This window comes from Anabrus simplex, chromosome 8 (genome assembly GCF_040414725.1).
Source record: "Anabrus simplex isolate iqAnaSimp1 chromosome 8, ASM4041472v1, whole genome shotgun sequence".
In the NCBI taxonomy this organism is placed as follows: Eukaryota; Metazoa; Arthropoda; class Insecta; order Orthoptera; family Tettigoniidae; genus Anabrus; species Anabrus simplex.
In genome coordinates this window covers 174,977,523-175,003,497 of record NC_090272.1, presented here as the reverse complement: position 1 = coordinate 175,003,497, position 25,975 = coordinate 174,977,523, and the positions used below count along the sequence as shown (strand labels likewise).

Sequence of the window (25,975 nt, the reverse complement as noted above, 5' to 3'; positions counted from 1 at the left end):
CGGCTGAGTCGACTATTCCTTCTTCCCGAGGCTCAGCCCCTGGTAAACAGGTCGAAAATTCAGCGAACGATCAGTCTTCAAATTCATCTTTTGAATGCCCTAAAGAGTGTCTTAGGATTGCGGCGGATACCCCCGCACCGGTCCCCTTTCTCAAAATTGAGGTAAATAACGAACCTATAACAGCTCTATTAGATTCAGGCAGTGTTTGTTCTATTATTTTGGCCGAATGGTATGCAAAATTGAAATCTGTTTGTAAACTACCTGACTATGACTCATCTCCTGTTCAATATGTTTCGGCTAATTCATCCCCATTAGAAATTCTAGGTTCTTTACAGGTCAAAATTCGTATTTTTAAATTTGCATGGAAAATCAAATTGTTTGTGGCCAAGCACTTGTCTTGCCCCATTATATTGGGAGCTGACTTCATTTCCTACACTGGACTTGTGCTCGATCTCCAGAGTAGGTCGTGCTCTTTCAAATTTGCGTTTAATTGTAAAATCCCATTATTGAAATGTAATTCTGTATCATGTTCATCTATTTCGCCTACCCAGGATGAGATGTTGTTAGACCTTAGACATCTACCTGAGGAGCAGGCTGATAGTATTCGTAAATTATGTCAGTCATTTCCAGAGGTGTTCTCTGATACTCTTGGTGTTACTGACCTTATTGAATACAAAATTGAGGTCACTGATTCGATTCCTGTCCGTTTTCCATCTTATAGGCTATCTCCACCTAAAATGAAGGCTCTGAAAGAAATCATCGATCAGATGTTGAAGGATGGTATTATTAGGCCCTCTAAGTCGGCGTATTCTTCGCCTATTTTTCTAGTCCCGAAACCCCAAGGGGGCTTCAGGCCTGTCATTGATTATAGGGCTCTCAATCGGAAGGTGGTGTTACAATCAGTGCCCCTTCCCGACCTTCATTCTTGTTTTTCATGGTTCCGTAAGGCCAAGTTCTTCACCATCTTGGACTTGAATCAGGCCTACAATCAAATTCCTCTAGCTGAAGAGTCTAAACATCTTACAGCGTTTGCCACGGACTGAAATTTATACGAATACAACCGCGTGCCTTTCGGGCTCCCCACGGGAGCAGCTGTACTCACTAGGCTGCTAGATAGGGTCTTCTCCGACATCAAATTTGAGTACTTGTACCACTACTTGGATGATGACGTCGTATTTTCAGAGACTTTTGAAGAACATCTAGATCATCTGCGAGAAGTTCTCGATCGCCTTCGTAAGGCTGGGTTAACTGTCAAGTTGTCCAAGGTTGCCTTTGCTAAGCCCTCTATGTCATTCCTAGGGCATATTGTGTCACCTGATGGTGTTGCAGTCGATCATTCGAGAACACAGGCCATCCGTGATTTTAAACCCCCTAAGGACATCAAAGGTATCGCCAGGTTCATTGGAATGGTGAATTTCTTCAGGAAGTTCATTCCTAACTTTGCTAATAGAGCGGCGCCCTTGAACCTTCTTCGTAGGAAAGGCATCAAATTCGACTGGGGACCTTCTCAACAAGCCGCTTTTGAAGATCTGAAATTAGCTCTCTGTAATGCCCCTGTCCTTGCTATGCCTGATTTCTCAAAGAAATTCATTGTCCAAACCGACGCGTCGTCGTCAGCAGTAGCTGCAGTCCTTCTTCAAGAGACTGAACTAGGGAGGCGACCCATCGCCTATGCATCTAGGACCTTGTCGGCTCAAGAAGCCAAGTATTCCATCTATGAGCTCGAAGGTTTGGCAGTCTTATTCGCCTTAGAAAAGTTCCGTCTCTATCTGGAACATGTCAAATTCGACCTGGAGACAGATAATCAAGCCTTAGGCTGGGTTTTAGGTAGCCCGCGTCGTACTGGCCGCATAGCCCGTTGGGCCATCCGTATTTCTGCCTTCCAATTCGATGTCAGGCATATCCGAGGCACCGAAAATGTTGTTGCTGATGGACTCAGCCGAATGTTTTCCAACGACGTCGAGACCCACGAACCGGTCGACAGTTCATCACCTCCCGAGTCCATACTATCTGGTGTTAATGCCATCTTAACAGATGCTCCCATGCTTTTTAGGGATGTCGAGAAATACCAACGTGAAGATCCGACGCTGGCTCCGATAATGGAAACCCTTTCTTCTGGGGAACATGTTGTCCCTTATGTTCTGAGGAATGGTGTTCTATGTTGCCCTTCGAGGCATGATAAGTTGATGAAGGTTGTCGTTCCAGCTGGTCTTGTGCCTATGATCTTCAAGTACTATCATGAGACCCCATTAGGGGGGCATCTTGGAATCTTTAAAACTCGTGAAAAGATTCGTGAAAGGTTCATCTGGAAGGGTATGGACGGTGAAAACCATGAACTTGTAAAAGCTTGTAAATCTTGTTTGCTCAGTAAACCCACCATGTCCACCAAGGTAGGCCTTTTGTCTTCACATCAAGCGTCGCGCCCCATGGAACGCCTGTATATTGATTATGTAGGACCCTTCCCCCAGTCTAAGGGAAATGCTAACAAGTTTATCTTTGTATGCGTAGATGGCTTTACTAGATTTTCCTGGTTATTTCCGACTAAGCTGGCTACCGCTCAGTCCACCATTACTTGCCTAAATTCTATTTTTGCTTCTTTTGGTCCGTGCCAATATATTGTGTCTGATAATGCTAAGGCGTTCACATCAAATCTTTTTCGTAAATTCTGTTTTGACTTGTCCATCTCTCATGTAACTACTTCTGCTTATTACCCTCAACCATCTCTGGCTGAACGGGTTAATCGTAATCTCAGGTCCGCGCTTATTGCCTATCATCATGAAGATCATTCCAGGTGGGACACGTCCCTGCATTGGTTAGCTTTTGCTTTGAATTCGGCGGTTCATGAATCTCACAAGTTTACTCCAGCTTCTTTGATGTTCAAGTTCGTTCCCAACACGCCGCTCTCTAACCTCTGGTCTCTGAGTGACATTCTACCCGAGACAATAGATCCGGATAATATTAAAGATCTTTGGAAGAAGGCTAATGCCAATCTTAAAGTCTCTCATGAAAAGGTTAGGGATAGATATGATCGTGGACGGAGACCCACCCATTTGAAGGTAGGTGACCAGGTGATGGTCAAGAATTTTGTTCCCGCGGGCAAGCTTGCCCCAGATTTCATGGGCCGTGTATCATTCTAGATTTCCTTACGCCGGTCACATTATTATTAAGCAATCCAGCCACCGAGAGGATATTTAGGGTTCACCTGTCACAGGTGAAACCGGTGTAATTTCTGGGTTAACTTGCTTCATATAATCGTGGAAGGAATATGAAGGTTAATTTTTTTTTTTGAGTTTTCACTTTTAAGCCATTCTGCCCCTTCTATAATATTTTGTTTCATATGTAAGTTTTTTGTAAACCTTCCCCGCACGGTTAAACTGCCATCCTATCCTTGCCACGGCCATTACCACGCTCCCGTCTCCTGCTCCACTACACACAGTGGCTCGCATCTGAAATGAATTTCTGCACGCCGCTGGCCCCTCAACCTCTCCACAAAGCCTGTGCCCTCAAAAAATGATGATGGTCCAACAATTCTGCCGCCTAGCTTTAATGTTTCAGTGCCCCCGCAGCCGCGCGGCGCCGTGCTGCGACTGGGATATAGGAAGGGCCCCCTCTTCCCCAGCGAGGACGACATGTGCACGGCGAGCCGGAGCCCTCCTCCCGGCCAAGGCTGATGTGCGGCGCACGACCTGCTACTGGCCCGCAGCCTGTATATGTTCACCGCGGGCGCGGCGTGCTTCAACACCTCCACTCCTCTCATAGTGCGGGCGAGCGGTATCTCAGGGTACTTGAGGGGTCCGAGCGGCCTCCTCTGGACACAAGCTGCAGCGGCCGGTCTGGCCATCCAATTTAATTAACTACATGGACAATTACTATCAGCAATTACTACACCTGAGAATTCAACAACAATATCTGGTGGACTTCCTTCCTTCTCCATTCAACCTTCTACAAACATTAAGACAGTACTTCCGCTGTTACTACAAGAATTTTTGAAACTGAATCAAACTAAATTTCAACCATTTCGATAAATGCTTCTGCAATCAATCTTCGTATCCACATCATAACTTGGACCTTGTTTTCAAACAAATTTCATGTGTCACCCCTGGAGGAACCTTTGGGGGGGGGGGGGAGGTCTGTACCGGGCGGTACACCTCCATGCCGCTTATTTAAAATTTGCGCCAGTTGAAACTCCTCTGCTGGAGGAAGTCTGAACTTTATCTACGGTATTAATTTTCTACTTTCCCAGAAGATGTCACTACCTGGAAATTTTGGAGTTTTTGAACTGTGTCATTTTCGACGTATTTTTGTTTTGCTTGTAGTAAGAAGTGTGAACTTTCTCTTCTAGAGGACACTACTGAAGATCAACAATAGTGCACCCTAGTGCGGAGTGAAAGAACTGTTTTTTTGGAGAAAATTTAATTTCAAAAGTTTGTTCTTTGCTAAATTTCTTTCAGTCATTGTTTAAGTTGGCAATATTAACCCTTTCTTTCCCCTTGTTTTGAATTTAGCCAATCCCGAATTTCTTAAATTAATTTTCCACCAATGATGTGTTTCTTCTTCATCTTGTGTAGGGGTTTTCTTTAACCACCAATAAAAGATTGTGGGCGGGTGTTTTCCTTCCTAAAACGCCTCGAACTTTCCGCGAGAGTATATAAACTGCTGATTTTAGGGTCTCTGCGCCACTTCTGTTCCATCTTTTCGTGTGTAAAGTACATAGCAGGGGGCGGAAAGCGCCTCTTTCTTCGGCGGCAGTCAACAACCAGGTAATGGCCGATTAATTACTTCTTTTCTTGCTTGCTCAGCAGTTTAACTCTCGGGGCGGGTCCGAAGTTTTTCCATTATGTAACCTTCCTTAAAATGTAAAGAAACGTGTATCTATTCTATCTTTTAAACTACATATTGGGATAGAGAGTGCTTAACCCTCTCGAGCTCCCACTCATATTGTTTTGAGGTGAACTTATTTTCTCAACCTACTCTTCCTTAACATTATGTAAATTTGTTTCTTTCTAAAGTCACCTCTTTAGTATGGGATTAGTCCTTGCATTTGTGGCCTAGAGCCAGATTAGGTTTTAAAAGCAAATGTTTTAGGAGTGCAGTTCGCCTCCTCTCAACTTGGTATTTTAGAGGTCATGTAATTATCCTTTTATCGCTTAATAGACCTCAGTAGGTTGGGTATTTTACCCCTGTGCTTACGTCCTTAGAGGACAGCTTGAAGGTAGAGTTAGGTGTGGCCTTGTGATAGGCTCAAAACTTTGAGAGCGGATCGCTCTTTTGCAATTTGTTTCTGCGTGCCTCTAGGAGGTATTACTGTGTAATTCGGAGCAAGTGCTCCTGGGCATGATTGGGGTTTTCTGCCCCTTTGCTAAACCTTATGTACATGTAAATTCGGGCTAACTGCTCGAGAATTGGAAGTTCAGGGCCCGAAGCCCAAAACTTGTAAATACTATTGTTGCTCTTTGTTGCCTTGCTACTCTGTACCTGCCATTCTTGTTATTTCTGAGTTTGAAAAGAAAATATAACCTTGTTAAATTTTAAATTAATTTTACTTTCGTAGCTTGAGACCTGTTTACCACCCCGCACCTTCTTTCACCTCTAACTACCACAAAAACACGGTGACAATAATAATAATAATAATAATAATAATAATAATAATAATAATAATAATAATAATAATAATAATAACGTCAAGGGGGGACCAACAGCGCTAGATGAGGGATAACGAAAGACCAGACGGACAATAAAGTTCACATATATAGCTGGGAAGATAGAGACCAACATCTCTGAGAAGGAAGCTTTCGCGTTACAAAATATGAAAGTGGCATATCAGCTAACCAAGGGCTTCTACAACAAGAGGTATCTTAATGCGAAGTTCAGGCACTACCAGACAGTCATCCGCATGGAGGCCCCTATAATCTGCGGAGTGCCTTGCGATATATAGGAAAGGTCTGATTGAGAAACTAGAAGGCAAAGAAAGACATATTCCATGGAATTTTTTGGTGTGGTGAAAGAAGACGGCGAATACAGAAAAAGACACAACCATGAACTCTACAAACACGTGGAAGAAACAACTGACGTGATTCGGAGGAGGATAGCAGTTTGTAGGCACATGGCACGGATGAACCCAGCGAGATTGATTAACAGGTTCTTTATCTGAATTCTAGATTAGTATTATTTTCTTGTTAATTGTTAAACGTGGCACTAAAGCAGTGAAGAATTTCGGCGACAGAGCCCCGGCATTTTCTGGTGTGAAAATGAGAAATCACGGAAAACCATTTTCTGCACACTCTTATATCTAACAGAACTGAGCAGGAAGTTTATAAAGTGTAATTTGATGTAATATATTCATATACAGCACGTTCATCTATGGCAAAAAAAAAATATGTTTAGATAATGATTCCTGTATAGAACTTGACAACTGTTTCCTCATAAAACTAATCAGAAGAGAATGAGGTATGTGTGTCTGAAGAACGAAAAATCCAGGCGAGTTGGCCGTGCGAATAAGGGCGCGCAGCTGTGAGCTTGCATCCGGGAGATAGTTGGTTCGAACCCCACTGTCGGCAACCCCTGGTTTCCCATTGTCACACCAGACAAATGTCCGGCTCCATGGCTAAATGGTTAGCGTGCTGGCCTTTGGCCACAGGGGTCCCGGGTTCGGTTTCCTTCAGGGTCGGGAATTTTAACCTTAATTGGTTAAATTCGCTGGCACGGGGGCTGGGTGTATGTGTTGTCTTCATCATCATTTCATCCTCATCACGACGCGCAGGTCGCCTACGAGAGTCAAATCAAAAGACCTACATCCGGCGAGCCGAACTTGTCCTCGGACACTCCCGGAACTAAAAGCCATACGCCATTTCACTTCATTTACCAGACAAATGCTGGGGCTGTACCTTAATTAAGGCCACGGCCACTTCCTTCCCACTTCTAGCTCTTCCCTATCCCATCGTCGCCATAAGATCTATCTGTGTCGGTGCGACGTAAAGCAAAATGTAAAAAAAAAAAAAAAAAAAAAAAAAACAACGAAAAACCCAAACGGAACCCCAGGGTGCAACAGCCGCGAAGGAACATGGTCTACCAAGCTACGGCTGCTCAGCCCAAAGGCCTGCAGATTACGAGGTGCCATACGGTCACCACGACGAATCCTCCCGGCCGTTGTTCTTGGCTTTCTCGACCGGGGCCGCTATCTCACCGTCAGATAGCTCCTCAGCTGAATTACGTAGGCTGAGTGGACCTCGAATCAGCCCTCAGATTCAGGTAAAAGTCCCTGACCTGGTCGGGAATCGAGTCCGGCGCCTCGGGGTATGAGGCCGGCACGCTATCCCTACACCGCAGGGCAGACTCTGGAGAACGAAGGTATCGGCAAAATAAACGGAATGATAAGAATTGGTATGAAAATGAAAGGCATTCTAGACTCCAAGACAATCAAAAGCCCGTGGCTCTGTAGGCCCTGATGGGCCTTGGTCTACTATCAAACGACGGCTGCTCAGTGTTGAAGGCCTGTACTGTGTACTGTGGTTAGCTCGACGGAGCTCTCGGCCGCTATTCATACCTTTCTAAAACAGAACTGCTACATCACCGTCAGATAGCTTCTGAATGTTATCATGTAGGGCTAAGTGGAGAACTTACTAGTCCTTAGATCCAGGTAAAAATCCTTGACCTGTTCTCGAATCGAAATCAGAGCCTATGGGTAAGAGTCAGGTAAGGAAGGGAAGAAAATAAGAGTTGATTAAGAAAGGTCGCATAGGAGCAAAGAAAGCGAGAAAGCAGGTAAAATTAAGTGGAAATTAGCCTAGACTAGTACAGTATTAAAGTATAAGACTTCAAACCCAAACCCCATGGTATAACAGCTCCGAAGGGCTATAGCCTACCAAGAGACCGCCGCTCAGCCCGAAGGCCTGCAGATAATTTATTTATTTATTTATTTATTTATTTATTTATTTATTTATTTATTTATTTATTTATTTATTTATTTATTTATTTATTTATTTATTTATTTATTGTCTTGTTTTATATGGCGGGACTCAGGCTATGAAGCCTTCTATTCTCTCCGACCATACATACACCTACATGAAGAGTTAAATATACACTAAATTATCTACAGTTTAATATCTTAAGGTATCAATTATATGTTTTAATTAACCTAGTAACTCAGCTATGATCTAATCCTACTATGTTATAAGAAATTATTATGAGGTGTCGTGTTCAGCACGACGAATCCTCTCTGTCGTTATTCTTGGCTTTCTAGACCGGGGCCGCCATCTCATAGTCAGATAGCTCCTCAATTGTAAGTGGACCTCGAATCAGCCCTCAGATCCAGCTAAAAATCCCTGGCCCGGTCGGGAGTCGAACCCGGCGCCTCCGGATAAGAGGAAGGCACGCTAACTCTACACCGCGGGGACGGCCATAAGACTACAGGTGCCGGGCTGAGTGGCTCAGACGGTTAAGGCGCTGGCCTTCTGACCCCAACTTGGCAGGTTCGATCCTGGCTCAGTCCGGTGGTATTTGACGGTACTCATATACGTCAGCATCGTGTCCGTAGATTTACTGGCACGTAAGAGAAATCCTGTGGGGCTAAATTCAGGCACGTTGGTGTCTCCGAAAACCTTAAAAAAGTAGTTAGTGGGGCGTAAAGCAAATAACATTGATATTATTAAGACTACAGGTAAAAAAATCTAAAAACTTCACAACAGCATGTAAACATATCGTCGTTGCCAGGACAAAACCACCTATGTGATAATATTTTTGGAGATATACCGACCCGCAGCACATGCATTATGAAGAGCGATAATGTCTTGACAATATTCACACAATATTGCACCTTAGATGACAGAACCTTACCGGCCAAAGTTCTAAGCTAAAATATTTCACATAGGAGGTTTTGTCGCGGCAGCGACGATATCTCGATCGTATGCATTTATTCATTCACACATATGTACATTGATGAGCAAACTTCACAATATCATATAAAAATATCTTGGTATTTTGTAGTTTAGGGTACAATTCATTCATTTATTCACGCATACGTACATTGATGGCCTATAATTTTTTCGACAATAGGATCACACTGACGCATCTTTCCGTGTGTTTAATATGTCCAACAGCGTAGTGAATTTAAAAAAAAAATCTGCAGTCTGTTATCCGTTTCCTGAATCCAAGGAATGTGAAATTGGCATACATCCTGAGTCAACTTGTGAGGTGTATATAAAACAGAGGCGTGAGTGACAGCACAATGCCACCACAACGCAAGATATTTGGCTAGAAACAAACTGATCATCCACACCACAGCCTGTAGCTGATGAAATTCCTCGGCGGCCGACGTTTCCACGAAGGCCGCCATGTCAAAGAAGCCGTGCACACATGGTTTTAATCATAAGCGACAGGATCGTACGAGCAATGGATACAAAAACTCGTGACCCTTTATGATAAATATGTTTTAATTATGGACGAAGATGCAAAGAACATTATATTACATCAAGACAGAACATAGCATATCTGAGATCTACAGTATGATCTGGTCAATTCACGTGGTCTATTTCCACTGTTTTTCCCCTGGGACATGGTCTTTTCGTAACTATGACTTTCCTGACAATCTACTCAAAGACTGTCATTAGACATACGTCATATAAACAACTTGTAACACAGTCCGTGCACGCTGTTTCCCAAGAACTGGGTACCAGCACCTTGGGAAATGACGACTGAGATTTTAAGATTAATATTAATACCTTACCCCACCTTCAGCCATCGCCCGGTGCCAAGAAATAACCAATCTTCTGTTGAGTCATCGGCTAGCCCTAAGTGAACCATATAATAAAGGCACGAATGTCATAGAAGCTCAAGAAAATCATTGATCAATCCATTTAAGGAGATTCGAGATAATAAGTGCAACCTGTTGCTCGCGTCAAAGATCAGCACTAAAACTGAAATTAAATCTGGGGAGAAGGAGTAGGCCTAACTTTATCAGCAGTTTTACGTGGCGTCTAAATTTAGACAGTGGTGAAAAAATGAAATGTCGTATGGCTTTTAGTGGCGGGAGTGTCTGAGGACAAGTTCGGCTCACCAGGTGCAGGTCTTTTGAATTGACACCCGTAGGTGACCTGCACGTCGTGGTGAGGATGAAATGATGATGAAGACGACACATACACCCAGCCCCCGTGCCAGCGAAATTAACCAATTATGGTTAAAATTCCCGACCATGCCGGGAATTTTAACCAATTATGGTTAAAATTCCCGACCCTGCCGGGAATCGAACCCGGGACCCCTGAGACCAAAGGGCAGCACGCTAACCATTAAGCCATGGATCCGGAGTAGACAGTGGTAAGAGCTATGTTTAATTAACGCTTTATTTGAAAATATTACTCTCAGGGGAGATCAATTTTACAGCTCGTATCTGTAATTAATTAGTTCCTTGTGTCCGGCTCCATGGCTAAATTGTTAGCGTGCTGGCCTTTGGTCACAGCGTTCCCGGGTTCGATTCCAGGCAGGGTCGGGAATTTTTACCTTAATTGGTTAATTTCGCTGGCACGGGGGCTGGGTGTATGTGTCGTCTTCATCATCATTTCATCCTCATCTCAACGCGCAGGTCGCCTACGGGAGTCAAATCAAAAAGACTTGTATCTGACGAGCCGAACTTGTCCTCGGACACTCCCGGGACTAAAAGCCATACGCCATTTCATTTTTTTGAGTTCCTTGTGTCCCTCTACTGTTATTTTTAATGTCTAGCAAATACACTATGATATATTGCAAAGTAAATGTACTTTGATATTTAAATTATTACTTTTTTATCGAGAGTGTTGGCCAAGCGGTTCAGATCGCCTAGCGGGAGAGGGGGATGGTGGGTTCGAATCCCACCCTCGGCCGCCCTGAAGAAGATTTTCCATTGAACACATTTTCACAACAGGCAAATGCTGGAGTTGTTCTTTAGTTAAACCACTTCGCAATCCTAGCTTTATTCCGATTCTTACGCCACCGTTCATCGTCAACGGCGTTCATCGACTAGTAACCGAGCAAGTCTCTGCACGGTTTGAGTCAGGTAGCTATCAGCTTGCTTTCGGGAGATAGTGGGTTTGAACCCCATTGATGGCAGCCCTGAAGATGGTTTTCCGTTTTTTCCTATTTTCACGCCAGGGAAATGCTGCGGTTGTACCTTAATAATTAAGGCCACAGTCGTTTCCTTCCTTCTCACGCCCCTTTCCTATCCCATCATTGCCATAAGATCTATCTCGGTTGGTGCGATGTAAACCACATTTTAAAAAATCCACTATTAAAAATTAATGTCCGATAATTACATTCACAACTTTACTAATGAAGGTTCAAAAATATGTATCAAATTAACAAGTACATTGAAGCTCGTAAAAGATCCGCACACTTGTAGCATGAATATTTTATTGCGCTTGATCGTTCCTTCACTCACAAACTTTGCTGCCGTAACATCAGGCACGAGTTCTGTTCCAGGAATAGCGTCCGGATTAAGTTAGTCTGATCTAATTAGGATCACAGCTGCACGCAATTAGAACCATAACGTTTGTTTTTTTATTCATCGTCAAGAGAGTTCTTATACTCAGAATGCCACTGATCGCTATAAACCGAATGTGGAACAAGACGTAGTGTTGGGAACGGATCATATCAGAAGTCGGGGCCGACAAAGAATGTTGTTAATTCTACATACCATCTACATCTCTTTCTGAATACTGTTCATTTCTAGGAGGACTGAGTATGTCTCTACTAAACATTCCATTCCACCGCCCACCACTGTGGTGAACTAGCAGTATGGGATAGTGCCTTAAATCCGATTGTACTCCATCGAATAAAAAGGAAGGGAAACTCATAACTTTCAATACTGATTTCTGATATGTCTAGAACTTCTCCGTAGTCGTGTGTGGTCTCACCTTGCCATGACGCAAAAGATCTGATTACTGCTTCACTAAAGGCAGTTCCTCTTCTTCTGGCATTCAATCGTCTCATAAGTTCTCAGAAAAGACTCCTGTCACATACAAATCACTTGGCTAGAAATAAAGTACCCATTGCAGAATGAAAGAAAACTGGTAAGTTTAAATACAGTCAACCGTCATTACAGTGTCATAGTCTTCTTCTTCTTATTATTATTATTATTCTTTTTTCTACCTTTCCCCACACCTGTGGGGTCGCAGATGCGAACTGCGTAGCACATGTAGATTTGTCCTGTTTTACGGCAGGATGCCCTTCCTGACGCCAACCCTATATGGAGGGATGTAATCACGATTGCGTGTTTCTGTGGTGATTTGTAGTGTAGTGTGTTGTGTGAATATGAAGAGGAGAGCGGTGGACACAAATACCCGGTCCCCGAGCCAGAAGAATTAATCAGAAGCGATTAAAATCTCCGACACGGCCGGGAATCAAACCCGGGACCCTCTGAACCGAAGGCCAGTACGCTGACCATTCAGCCAACGAATCGGACATAGTTCCATCGTCTGTTTCATAATATGTTATGACATAAAGTGAGGGTGGCACAAAAACGAAATTTCAATATTAGAGTACCATTGTTAAAATATTAAACATTTTATGACTACATAGACTTAATTTGTGATAGTAAGCAACAATATTTATGGAACACAATAACATGTTGGTAATAATGTATTCACTATTACATCATATACTGCAGAGCAGAATAAAATTAACAGTACAGTAGAACCTCATAAAATCCGGACCCCAATAGTCCAGACTTCGCTTAATCCGGACAGTCGTTTAATCATAATAACGTGCAATTACTGTACAAAGTTTAGTTACGAACGCAATGTTGAAAAATACGTAGGATGAGATCGTTGAAGGTGTGATCGCTGCAGAAAGCTCTGAAATGGATGAATATGACCCTAAGCCAAAACTTTGTGAAATTAAAGACCATCTAAACACTGTCATTAAATGTGATGAAGATAAGAAAAATGAAAACATATCTGCATATTACGAACATCTGAGGCATCTGCGTGAGTTAATTATTAAAGAAATTAATTTCAAAGGAAGACTACAAAAGATCAGCAGATTCTTCAAACCAGTAAGCGTGTCAAGTGTGGTCAATGAAGGTGTGCCTTGATTGACATGTTCTAAATCTGTTCCGCACTAGATATTCTGTACTTTTATGAGTCTAATACCTTATTGCATTACACTCAGTAGCCAAAAGTCATGGGAAGACACTGAATGTAATGTTAATAACGAGTTGCTCCTCCGCGAGCCCTCAAAACAGCAACAATACGGCATCGACTCTACAAGGTGTTGGAAACGTTCTGGAGGAATCTGGACCCGCGCATTTTGCACTGCTAGCAACCACTGGTCTTGTTCAGTTGGTGCGGGGTTCATGGAGCGTACGCCAGCATCGACAGCATCCCACAAATGCTCGATTGGATTAAGATCGGGCATCTGGAGGGCCAATCCATGGTCGTACCTTCATTGGAGTACTCCTCCAAACACCTGCGTGTCACCACAGAGCGGTGACATATCGTATTGTCCTGTTGAAACATGGCATCTCCATCAGGATACCTTAGGGCCAGAAAGGAATGCCGATGGTCTGAAAGAACGTCCACATAACTTGCACCTGTCAGCGCTCCCTACAACCAGAAAAAGGGGCCTAATTGCCACCATGAGAACGCCACCCAGACCAGAACTAAACCACCTCCTCCCTGGACACAACGTTGCTGACACGCAGGATCCATAGCTTCATTAGATATACGCCACACTCTCACGCACCCATCACCTCCATACAAACTGGAACCGGGATTCATCGGACCATACCACACGCCGTCACTGCTCCATGATCCATTGCCGATGTTCGCGGGCCCATGCACGTCGTTGAGCTCTGTGTCGAGGTGTCAGCGAAGGGACTCGAGTTGGTCGTCGGCTGGTGAAGCCTATGTGGTGCAGTTGCTTCCTTACACTACTGGTAGAAATGGGTTCCTGACTCCCAACATTCAACTGGGCGGTGATCTGACTCACAGTAGCCCGCCGAGCGCCCAGTATGGTTCTGCAGAGGCGACGTGATGTCCGTTCGTTAAACACGTGTTATCTTCCAGTGCGGCGGTTTACGCGGGTGGTAACATTCTCTCTGCGATATTGAAGATCCACCCTCGACACTGTTGACCACGGAAACCCGAAACCGCGTGTAATATCTGCAAATATTATGAGCCATAAACGTGCGCCGATGATCATCCCACATTCAAAGTCGGTTAACTTGTGACGTGTTGCCATCTTCACTACACTGGGGTCTGCGACAGACTACTCGGCTGCGCCGCAGTTAGCCGCAACGCTCAGGGATCATACACGCCACATTTTTTAATGGGACACTCCTTCCCGTGACTTTAGTATATTAAACACAATATGCATGCATTATTAATTATCCTTACTCGCTCGCTTAGTGGGTAGGATTATTAAGCCGTCGATTCTATATGGCCTTTTAGCGTCGTTAGCCGGTTCGAACAACGTTGGGCACCATCAGAATATTGGACAATATCACCCACAAAAACGTCGCTGGCAATGGTCGAACGCAATTCAAACGCCAACCACACGCCAGTGATAGGGCTTCGAATCTCGCGCACAGCTGCTCACTTTAGTCCTTTCCTTCGTTTCCAGCCGGCGATGCGCATTTGCGCTCTAGTGCTGCTGCAAAATGGTGAAAGAAAGTGATATCTTTGGTGCGGAATTGCTTATTGAAGAGGTACGCGACATACCAAACATTTGGGACTATACAATTGCAACCGAATAGAAAAAGCAAAAGCTCCTGTTTTCTATAATAGGATGAAACCAATAAACTATATTTCGATGACGTCGTCATCTTCGTCGACATAACAAAAAACACAGCAATGCTTCCTCTTCGAAATCCATTTCAGTACTGTATACATACGTGTGTAGAGTGGTTGGAAAATATGTGGTCGATACGAACTTCAAGTAACCACAAAGAACCTCTTAATTATGATTAAGAGTGCCCACAGCTGAACCACTCAAGAACCATCGTTTTGGAGTTGCAAAGTGGTACGTATGAAGGCAGCCTAAAGTTACAATAGATTAAATGTTCCTTCCTCAGCTGCTGGAGTTCCGCAGATGTAGGCTGAGAACATTCATTCATTCATTCATTCATTCACCCATGAATTAATTAATTCATTTATTCATTCACGCATTCAATAGTAAGAGCTCTCTCCCCAGTTACTGGCTATCCACGACTGGGAGAGGGGAGTGTTTGTCCACTCATGAAAAACAATTCAGTCAGGCAATTAATTAATTAATTAATTAATTAATTAATTCTGGCAGTCATTCCTTCATTCATAAAGTTAATTCATAAAGTTTATTGTCTGTCTGTTAGGTCATCAGCCCAGAGGCTGGTTGGATCCTCAAATTGCACCACCAAAGGTTATGTGGTTATAAGGAAACCGCAAAAACCAATGGCATCACCAAAATGAGGCGTTCACTGTTCAAACTCGTGATACAAATAAATACTTGTACTAATGTAAACTAATAGGAGTAAGGTACAAGTTGTCTTGGACCAGAGATGTCAAACCTATAACACGACTTCTGTGGCTCGCTAAACACCGTACTAGCATATATTAATGTTTTAAAATGAATAAATAGGCAGAATATCTGAAACATATTATATTTTAACATTCTGCTTTAATGAAGAAGTATGTTACAATTAATTCTATCGCCATACCTTTTTTTTTACAATTTTTATTAGCTTAAACAAAAATACACCTTATTATTAAAATTTACCTGTTTTTGAAATGTAATTTTCATTAATATTTGCAAAATAGAATCATGAAACAATCAGACAAATGTATTTATATGTGATGCAATCTAATATCTAAATAAGGGCCTCTCAGGGTGCATGCACCAGTGCATTGCGCTATGTACGGTGCAAAAGAGACTTCGCTTGGTTGATCAGAGTGCAGACCACCACTCCTCGATTTGGAGAAATAGCGCTTTCTCTCTCTTTCCCCACGCCTGTCTCGCTCGATCCACTGTCTCCCTCTTCCTCACTTGCTCCGTAACGCTCCACATCCGAGCCGAGTTGAGCCGAGCTTAGCCGAATAGCTCAGAGACGAAACATTGGTCCGAGCCGAGCCGAGTGCGACCGATGCACTGTGCACAGGACCTCTGAGACTCAGTTTGTACGCGTGAGATTTTGGGCGGTCGAGAGGCCCTGATCTAAATGAAGTCAAATGATGGGTTTCATGATGAATTGAAAGGAAAATAACTGGTGGCACACTAGACAGTAAAATTTAATAAATGAAAAACTACAACCTGTTTTCCAGTCATTGACCGGGTCAGGGATGGAATGAATGCGGCGAGGATAGCAATTGTACCGGCTACCGAATTCTGCCTCACTCCTCTGGGGCAATGATTAATGACTGACAAATGAAACTAAATGATCTTGGAGACTGTTACAGGAATAAAAGATGACAAAGAAAACCGGAGTACCCGGAGAAAAACCTGTCCCGCCTCAGCTTTGTCCAACACAAATCTCACATGGAGTGACCGGTATTTGAACCACGGAACCCAGCGGTGAGAGGCCGACGCGTTGCCGCCTGGGCTACGGAGGCTTAGTAAAATGAAATAAACAAGACCTCAATTGACTCGCTAGTCGGAAAAGGTTTGACATCCTTGTCCTAGGCTATATAACAATGTTAACGTCTAGGACAAAAATAAATATTTAGACATCGGGTGTAGATAATGAGTAGGGGTAACTGTAATATCTAAGGTAGTAATAGATAAATTAATTGTAACAAAATCATGCATGTATCAAAATACTTTGGATTGGAATAAATGATTACCCACTCCCCAGTTTCAGGCAATCCGGAACTAGGGGATGGGAGTATTCTATTCTAGTAAAAGAAAATGACCAAAATGCCACTAGTGTTTTTTTTTCGAAAATTTGTAGCTAACGTAATCCTCGCAATGGCCAGATTTAGCTTTTTTCCAGGTCGAAAAGAAACAGGTAACGTTTGGTCGAAGATTTTGACCAACCTCGAGGATGAAGGAAAAGTAACCAAGGCAACGTCACATGTGTTCGTCTTCTAGGAGGTGTGGCTTGCGACGATGCGCACTCAGAGGTCACTCCAAACTCCATTTTTTCCGGAATTGATTAAGATGTTGCTATGGTTAAACATTCTGCCTAGAATAGCTTTTCCTAATCAATGACAATAATTAATTATCATCATCATCATCATCTGTTTACCCTCCAGGTTCGGTTTTTCCCTCGGACTTAGCGAGGGATCCCACCTCTACCGCCTCAAGGGCAGTGTCCTGGAGCTTCAGACTTTTGGTCGGGGGATACAACTGAGGAGTATGACCAGTACCTCGCCCAGGCGGCCTCACCTGCTATGCTGAACAGGGGCCTTGTGGAGGGATGGGAAGATTGGAAGGGATAGGCAAGGAAGAGGGAAGGAAGCGGCCGTGGCCTTAAGTTAGGTACCATCCCGGCATTCGCCTGGAGGAGAAGTGGGAAACCACGGAAAACCACTTCCAGGATGGCTGAGGTGGGAATCGAACCCACCTCTACTCAGTTGACCTCCCGAGGCTGAGTGGACCCCGTTCCAGCCCTCGTACCACTTTTCAAATTTCGTGGCAGAGCCGGGAATCGAACCCGGGCCTCCGGGGGTGGCAGCTAATCACGCTAACCACTACACCACACAGGCGGACGACAATAATTAATTAACTGTATTTTAATTGCGATGAAGTGTGCACGATGTAATCCCACCCCAATATATGGCACATAATTGTTTGATCAGCTCTGACAATAACTTCACAGGAACGGTTTTTCAAACGCCCTTGGGTCTCTGATAACCATAATTATTTCATAACAGGTTATTTTTAATTTGGTTTTTGAGGATAAAATGTATTATTATTATTAGTATTATTATTATTATTATTATTATTATTATTATTATTACTAGTAGTAGTAGTAGTAGTAGTAGTAGTAGTAGTAGTAGTAGTATTTAACAGGGCCTATATTGACGAAGATAGAGTCATTCATTCTTACAGTGGCTGAGCGGTATGCCATTTCATAATGAAGTCACAGTCATGACCGCTAAAATTTCAGCCAGATTTCGCACACAATAATTACAAAGAAACGGAAGAATTTGAGACTCAATGAGTTGCCTTGAAGAAGCCGCGTGGTTCCTCCCTTCATTCCCCTCTTACTTCATTGTCGAGTCAGTGGGACGTGTGGACAAGCGGGGAAGCAAGTACCTTCCCCTTCGTTCATGCTAGATATCCTCGTACTTCGTTCTCTCCACCTCCCCTCACTCTTCAGATGTGTGTACGTATTAACGCGTCTAATGGATGTGACCAATGGGACAGAGTGTGTAAGCAGGTACTGGGTGGTTCTGAGAGCTGTACTGATGTCTTGCCTGAAATTAATATTTCTGGCCATGAGATACTAAAGATTTTGAGTGTATATACTGGATTAGAATCTTAATGCAAATTAATTGATGCATCTCAACGTTAAGCTCACATGAATACATGAAAACAGAAAAAGAAAACAAAAGAAATCAAAGCGTCTCCGTAAAGCTAATGAAGGCCACCGGAGAAATTTAATCTAGAGGCTTCTGCTACGTAATATACAGATATCAGGCTTACCGTCATTGCGATCTTAGTGTTACTGATTCCTTTTAACCACATCTCTGAAGAACTCGAGTGCGTGGATGCGGAAGTTAATTTTCTGTTCGTAAGTTAATTTCTTGTAATCTGGCAATAAAGAGAGCAGGAACTCTTTATCAGCGTCATAGTCTGTAATTTTGAAATCGCCCGTGTTTGTTGACGGTTCTTCGGTCTGAGATTGACCAATACTTTGAAGCTTGCGTACTCTTAGCATCGATGATGAAGCTTGAGGAGTAATCGGAAGACTTGTTTCAGGAGTATTTGAGTTTTCTCCTGCATCACTTGCTGTTCCTTCCTCGTGTGAAGATAATCTATCTGCATTCTCGTCTTCCCCTTCTTCTCTGATATAACTTCTTGTTCTGAAAGAAAAAGATGCCAGTAAAAAAATTACGCCACTTACAGCAGTCAATAGTAAATACAGTCAACAATCATTTGAATTCATCACATTACTTTTTTAGTCCATGTTTTACGAAAAAGGCAATCTGCCCGAATTCCTGACGAGTGTCAAAGACAGTCGATTTACGCTATCAGAAGAAACTATTATTTTTAATATATGGCAGGCAGTGGTAGTTTCAACCATAGATCTTGTAAATAGAATTATTCTAGATGCTCTTCTCGAGATTCCCAACACTCTTTGCATAAATTTAAAACTCAATTAATTGAATCGACGAGTTCGAACAAGCAGTCATCGCCATCAAAACTAATTTTACAGGAGGAAATAATACAAACATTTTCAATATACAGTGGACATAAAGAAACTTGCTTTTTTTTTTTCAAATTCAAGCAGGTCAGACAAGATGCCGTCAAAGTTTTGTAACAATAGTGCTTATTGCTTATTTTTCGATTTATCTCAGAAATCGGAAGTGATTATTTTTCAAACAAAATGTACATGCACAATTTTAAATAGAGTTCAAATTTAATAATAATAATGTTATTTGCTTTACGTCCCACTAACTACTTTTTAAGGTCTTCGGAGACGCCGAGGTGCCGGAATTTAGTCCCGCAGGAGTTCTTTTACGTGCCAGTAAATCTACCGACACGGGGCTGTCGTATTTGAGCACCTTCAAATACCACCGGACTGAGCCAGAATCGAACCTGCCAAGTTGGGGTTAGAAGGCCAGCGCCTTAACCGTCTGAGCCACTCAGCCCGGCAGAGTTCAAATTTGAAACAAATTTTCGATTATTATTATTCTCGTGTCAGATACATCAAAAAAAGAAAACAGTTACAATAATTTCAAGTAACATTTAAATAATCTTGGACCAATACAACGCTACTTCGAGTCCTCTCTTCGTAGCTCGATGCAGGTCATCTTGCGTGCACAAAGATGGACACAGCGGACACTGAAGCATATGCTGGATGGTTTGATCTTCTCCGCAGTCACATTTGGTGTTGTCGCCATTGATGAAGCCCATCTTGATTGTTTATATTTCCACTCGGATTATTAAAGAAAGCAGCGCTGTTAATGGGAGCGATATGCAGATGATACTGGTCTGCTTGCAACAGGTGCTGAAGATCTGCAGACATTACTAAACTGCGTTGTTGAACACAGTGCTGCATTAGGTCTGCGTTTAAAGACGAAAAAGACCAAAGTAATGATCATAAGCAAACATGTCATTCAAGCTGTTAACTTGACAGTAGTTGGCACAGCACCGGAGCAAGTCCAACGTTGTAAGTATCTCGCCAGCGTACTTGATCACAGCTGGAACAATGCTGTTGAAATTACGTCCCGGATTTAACAGGCAAGGACTATATTCAAGAGAATGATCAAACTTCTCTGTAACAGGGACTTTAAGATCAGTCTCCGTCTCCGTATACTTCGGTGTTATGTATTTTCTGTCTTATTGTATGGTGTCGAGGCTTGGACCCTAACAGAAAGCACTGCCAAAAAACTTACATCTTTTGAGATGTGGTGCTACCGATGCCTGCGCAGAATATCATGGGTTCACAGAATACGTAACACTAAAGTACTCAAACGTCTGAACAAAGAACTAGAGATCATGCACAACATCGAAAAGAAGAAACATGAGTACTTTAGCCATATCATTCGAAATGATAAATAGCCTATAGACTTCTTCAGCTTATCTTACAAGGTAAAACTAAAGGAAGGAGAAGTACGGGAAGAAGGAAAATATCTTGGCTACGGAATGTACGAGAATGGTATGGGCTCAGAACCCCCCACTCTTTTACGAGTTGCTGAGAACAAGAACCAGATCGCCCTGATGATAGCCGACATCCAATGAGGATATGGTGGTAGAATAATAAGAAGAATAAGAATAAGAATAAATTGCACACAAAAAACTTTTTTAAATGTTTAAAACAATTGTAGGTAATACAAGAAGTCAAGAACCAATGACCGAAATTTCTGTGCTTTCCATATTAATCCTAAGTTTATGGATATTTGGTCAATCAATCATTAATCAATCAATCAATCAATCAATCAATCAATCAATACTGATCTGCATTTAGGGCAGTCGCCCAGGTGGCAGATTCCCTGTCTGTTGCTTTCCTAGCCTTTTCCTAAATGATTTCAAAGAAATTGGAAATTTATTGAACATCTCCCTTGGTAAGTTATTCCAATCCCTAACTCCCCTTCCTATAAATGAATATTTGCCCCAGTTTGTCCTCTTGAATTCCAACTTTATCTTCATATTGTGATCTTTCCTACTTTTATAAACGCCATTCAAACTTATTCGTCTACTAATGTCATTCCACGCCATCTCTCAGCTGACAGCTCGGAACATACCACTTAGTGGTCTCTAGATTCAGATATATACTACCTTTCTGGAGTATCGTTAGCATCAATGGTAGGGCGCATAAAGATGTCTTCATATCATAATAAAAATTTACTTGGGATATAGTGCAGAACATTCTTGATATATTCAGTTTTTTACGGTTTAATGGGACCTTTCAAAAATGCTTCCTTTACTGGCAGTCAAACCACATTCAGGACTCTCTTGTCATGTAATACACAGCATATTTACACTAACCCGTTGAAATTCGACGGAATACTAAGTCCCTGCTTCGGTAAATAATATTTATCTGGCACTTACGAACCATTGAGTGAGAGCAATTGCTACATGTAGTTTGCAGTAGCTAAATACAGACGCCGGGAATTAACTTGTAGGCTGAAGTGTGTAGTATCGATTTGCAGAGAAATTTAGGTTCTATGTCTCTGAAATGTAGCGCTGTTAGAGCACCTCCTGATACACTACATTTATTATCCTATGGCTCGCTGGCACTACTTGTACTTTCAAACAGTCTGCTATGTACAGCTGGTCATGGCTAAATACAGACTGGGATAAATATACACCAAGACGGTCTAAGGTCTGTCCTTGTGTTTTGTTAATCGTCACACTGAATGCAAGGCGAATAAGAAACTGGCTTCTTAACAGTTAAATGGAATAGTAGTGTCGATGCTGTTAAATGAATTGTAGGAATCAAAACTCTCTGCCCAACACTTAATCCCGTAATGATTTCGAGATCCATACAACTGTCAAGCATGTCAAGTGTTTCACAAGGCTTGTAAATGAAACAAGATTGATTGTGTAACACTTAAGTTTCTTACATTACAATTGCTCCTATTTTTAATTTAAGGGCATGAGGTAGGTAGGTAAGGGTTATTCTGCCCGAAGGCAGGTCCGAACCTCCGCAGAGGTGTTCCTGAGCCGGAGTTTACGTGCGGTAGGGTGGCCAGTTCCTTTCCGCTCCTCCATTCCCTTACCCCCCACCAACAGCGTGTGGCAACCCATCCAACTCCTGACCACGCCCAATGTTGCTTAACTTCGGAGATCTCACGCGATTCGGTGTTTCAACACGGCTACGGCCGTTGGCAAGGACATGAGGAGGAAAGCTTAATTCTAAGCTCTTCCGTAATTAAGTTATTTAGCCTGGTTATTTAGTTCTGGCAGTTTTGAGTAGAAGAGCTATAACTTTAGAACCAATTTGATCACATTGTTCGCTTATAGGAGTAATAATGGCAATTTTGGAGAAACGTATCGCATCTACTGGGACTCAAATGTATTCCCGTAAATTTCAGAGACGATGTCTTGCTTCGCGATGGTAGAGGGTGATCAGTCAATAACAGAGTGTACTGGCGATTCATGATTCACTGAAGGATAATCTCCATTACCAGTTTCCAGCAAAAGTTAGAAAAGAAATGCATTGGAATGAGATGAAATGCCACCTAGAAACCAAACCTCTGCCATAGACTTGTCTGAACACTGGCGTCTAATTGCATATATGTCGTGAACTTCACTGTGGCCAGGTATTAAATCACCACTTACAGAGAAATAATATATTTTGTGGCGCAAATCGTTGCAAAGATTACCGCCAAGATATTTTGTCATATGTGAAGTGAAATGAACTTCTCTCTGAAAAAGGAGAGCTCAACTGATCTTTTTTTGCTATTTGTTTTACGTCGCACCGACACAGATAGGTCTTTTGGCGACGATTGGATAGGAAAGGCCTAGGAAGTGGAAGGAAGCGGCCGTGGCCTTGCCTGGTGTGAAAATGGGAAACCACGGAAAACCATCTTCAGGGCTGCCGACAGTGGGGCTCGAACCCACTATCTCCCGATTACTGGATACTGGCCGCACTTAAGCGACTGCAGCTATCGAGCTCGGTCAACTGATTTTTCTCGGTGCTGTTACATTTTTCAAAACTTAGCTAATATGAGTTATTTTGCTGCGTCTTTTTCACATGAAACAACTGAGCGAGCTTCTTCTGCTTGGATAGGGTTCTAATATTACTAAATAAACTCATTTCTGTAGCATTGGATGGTAGGTATGACGGTAAACAGGGTGAAAAGTCAGGTAGTATTTTACCAAGAGCAAAACCACCTTAGCTTTAATTACTGTATTGATGAAGTTAAAGTTCCTCATGGGGACCACTGTAAGTACCAAGGTGTTAATATAAACAAAGAATTTCATTAACGAGTTTTTAAATAAAGGCTGCAGATATCTTCATATGGTTATGCGGGTATTTGGAGGTTGTAGGAAGGATGTAATGTCTCTGGTAAGACCCCGATTATAGTATTGTTCCAGTGTATGGAACCCTCACTAGGATTACATCATTCGAGAACTGGAAAATATACAAAAGAAAGAAGCACGATTAGTTCGGGTGATTTCCGACAAAAGAGTAGTGTTACGAAAAAGTTTCAAACTTAGGGCTAAGAAAACTAAAGAGCATGGAGACGAGATGCTCGACTAAGCGGTACTGTCAGTGGAGAGATGGCGTAGAATGACATTAGTCGACGAACAAACCTGAATGGAATTTTTTTAAACTAGGAAAGATTAACTTAGATTTCAAGAGAACACATTGTGGTCAGGATTCGTTTATCGGAAGAAGAGTTAGGGATAGAAATTATTTACCAAGTGAGACATTCGAAAAAATTTCAAGTTTTTTGAAATAATTTAAGGAAAGTCTAGAGTTACGTGGGTAACAGCCCCAAATACAGATCAGTTGTGAACAGTGTTGCCAACTTATATATATATATATTTTGCTACGGGCTTTACGTCGCACCGACACAGATAGGTCTCATGGCGACGATGGGATAGGAAAAGGCCTAGGAATTGGAATGAAGCGGCCGTGGCCTTAATTAAGGTACAGCCCCAGCATTTGCCTGGTGTGAAAATAGGAAACCACGGAAAACCATCTTCAGGGCTGCCGATAGTGGGATTCGAACCTACTATCTCCCGGATGCAAGCTCAACTTATATTTTCAAGATCCGCTAAATACTACTAAAAATCCGCTAAAATTTCGCCAAGAAATCCAATCTCAAATAATAATAATAATAATAATAATAATAATAATAATAATAATAATAATAATAATAATGTGAGGAAAGAAAGAAATGTACGGACACATATCGATTACGCAGTAACAAAGAAATATATAAAACATGCAGTAGGATTTCAGATGTCATTCGAAAGCGAAGAGTTAAATTTTTTGGACATATTTCAAGAATGCCTGATAACAGACTTGCCAAGAAAATCTTTAACCACTTCAATAAGCCCAATAGGAAAGGCAGCTCTTATGAAAAATGGTTTGTTAACACGAAGAAGGATTTGCAAGAAATGAACATCACACATCAAGACATCCACAATAGAACCACCTTCAGAAACAAGTTACACACATTTAAGGGTTTCCTAGAGCCAGAAACAGCGACCAAGAAGAAACAACAATGGACGGCTGAAAGAAAAGAAGCAGCAAGCAGGAGGATGAAGGAGTACTGGCGCCAAAGAAAGTTTAAATCATGAGGAGTTATTTACGTGGTCCACAGCTGGCCAAAATCGATAGAAGAAGAAGAAGAATGTGAGGAAAATTCTCGGCCCACGAAAAACAGAAGATGTATATAGACTGAGGTCACGCAAAGTGACAGAAGAGCTTTCCAACACTGCAGCAAACATCCGCAAAAGACGTCTGAAATTTTATGGCACGTCCGCAGACTGCCGGCAAGTAGACTGACACACACGATTCTCACCTACATAGAACATCTAAAAAATATTCCATGGGTACTGGAAGTGAAGAAGGATCTGGAAAAAGCCCAGGTGAACTCAAATGACACCGCGGACAGAAACCTCTACAGGAAAAAAATTAATGGGTGAAAGTGCATCCAGAGAACGACGTGAAAAAGAAGACTGGAGCAAAGTGGACAGAAGAACGAAAAAGCATCCACGGAGAAAGGATGAGAGGTGTTTGGCAACTCAGAAAACAGAATCGTTAGAGCTTTGCGTGATCCATTGGGTCCATATGCAAATAATAATAATAATAATAATAATAATAATAATAATAATAATAATAATAATAATAATAATAATAATAATAATAACAGTAGTAGTAGTAGTAGTAAATGTCTGTACTCACCTGATCTGTGAGTTCCACTGGTATTAACCCCCTGCCTGCGAGCCGGCGAGCTAAAACTTGTAGGCGTTTTACTGCCGGGTGCTAACTAGGTGAATCCCCTACCTCAAGGGCCACACACAGAACAGGCCAGTTCATTAAACGGTCTTCCTTCATAGCATAAATATAAATGCTACTCTCTCAGTTTCATTATCTGTCGTCATTCGTCAACTAAGAGACAAGTAACCTTTCCTCACTCATTACAAATTTATGATACCACGATCTCATAACATCAAATCCAAATAACATGTTTTCCTCGTGTGACTGCTAGCTCCTGACAAGATATACGGAACAGCTCAGAGACAGACTGGAGTACAATTTTTTTTAAAGTAAAATGGATAAAACGCTAAATTCCGCTATAATAAATCTAGAATTCCGAAAAAAACTCCGCTGTCCGCTAAATGGTATATTTCTCCGCCGACAGTCTTGTAATTCCGCCAAATTTAGCGGAAAATCCGCTAAGTTGGC

The 25,975-nt window shown here is 42.2% G+C and overlaps 1 protein-coding gene across 1 annotated transcript in view; it reads right to left on the bottom strand.

Annotated features, from left to right (window-relative positions):
* The window catches only part of LOC136879259 (uncharacterized), a 59,518-nt gene that overhangs the window by 21,111 nt on the left and 12,432 nt on the right, over positions 1-25,975 (bottom strand). Inside the window, exon 3 of the mRNA XM_067153074.2 lies at positions 18,586-18,965. Coding sequence (XP_067009175.1) covers positions 18,605-18,965 — 361 coding nt within the window. The 3' untranslated portion in view covers positions 18,586-18,604. The remainder of the gene's footprint in view (positions 1-18,585; positions 18,966-25,975) is intronic.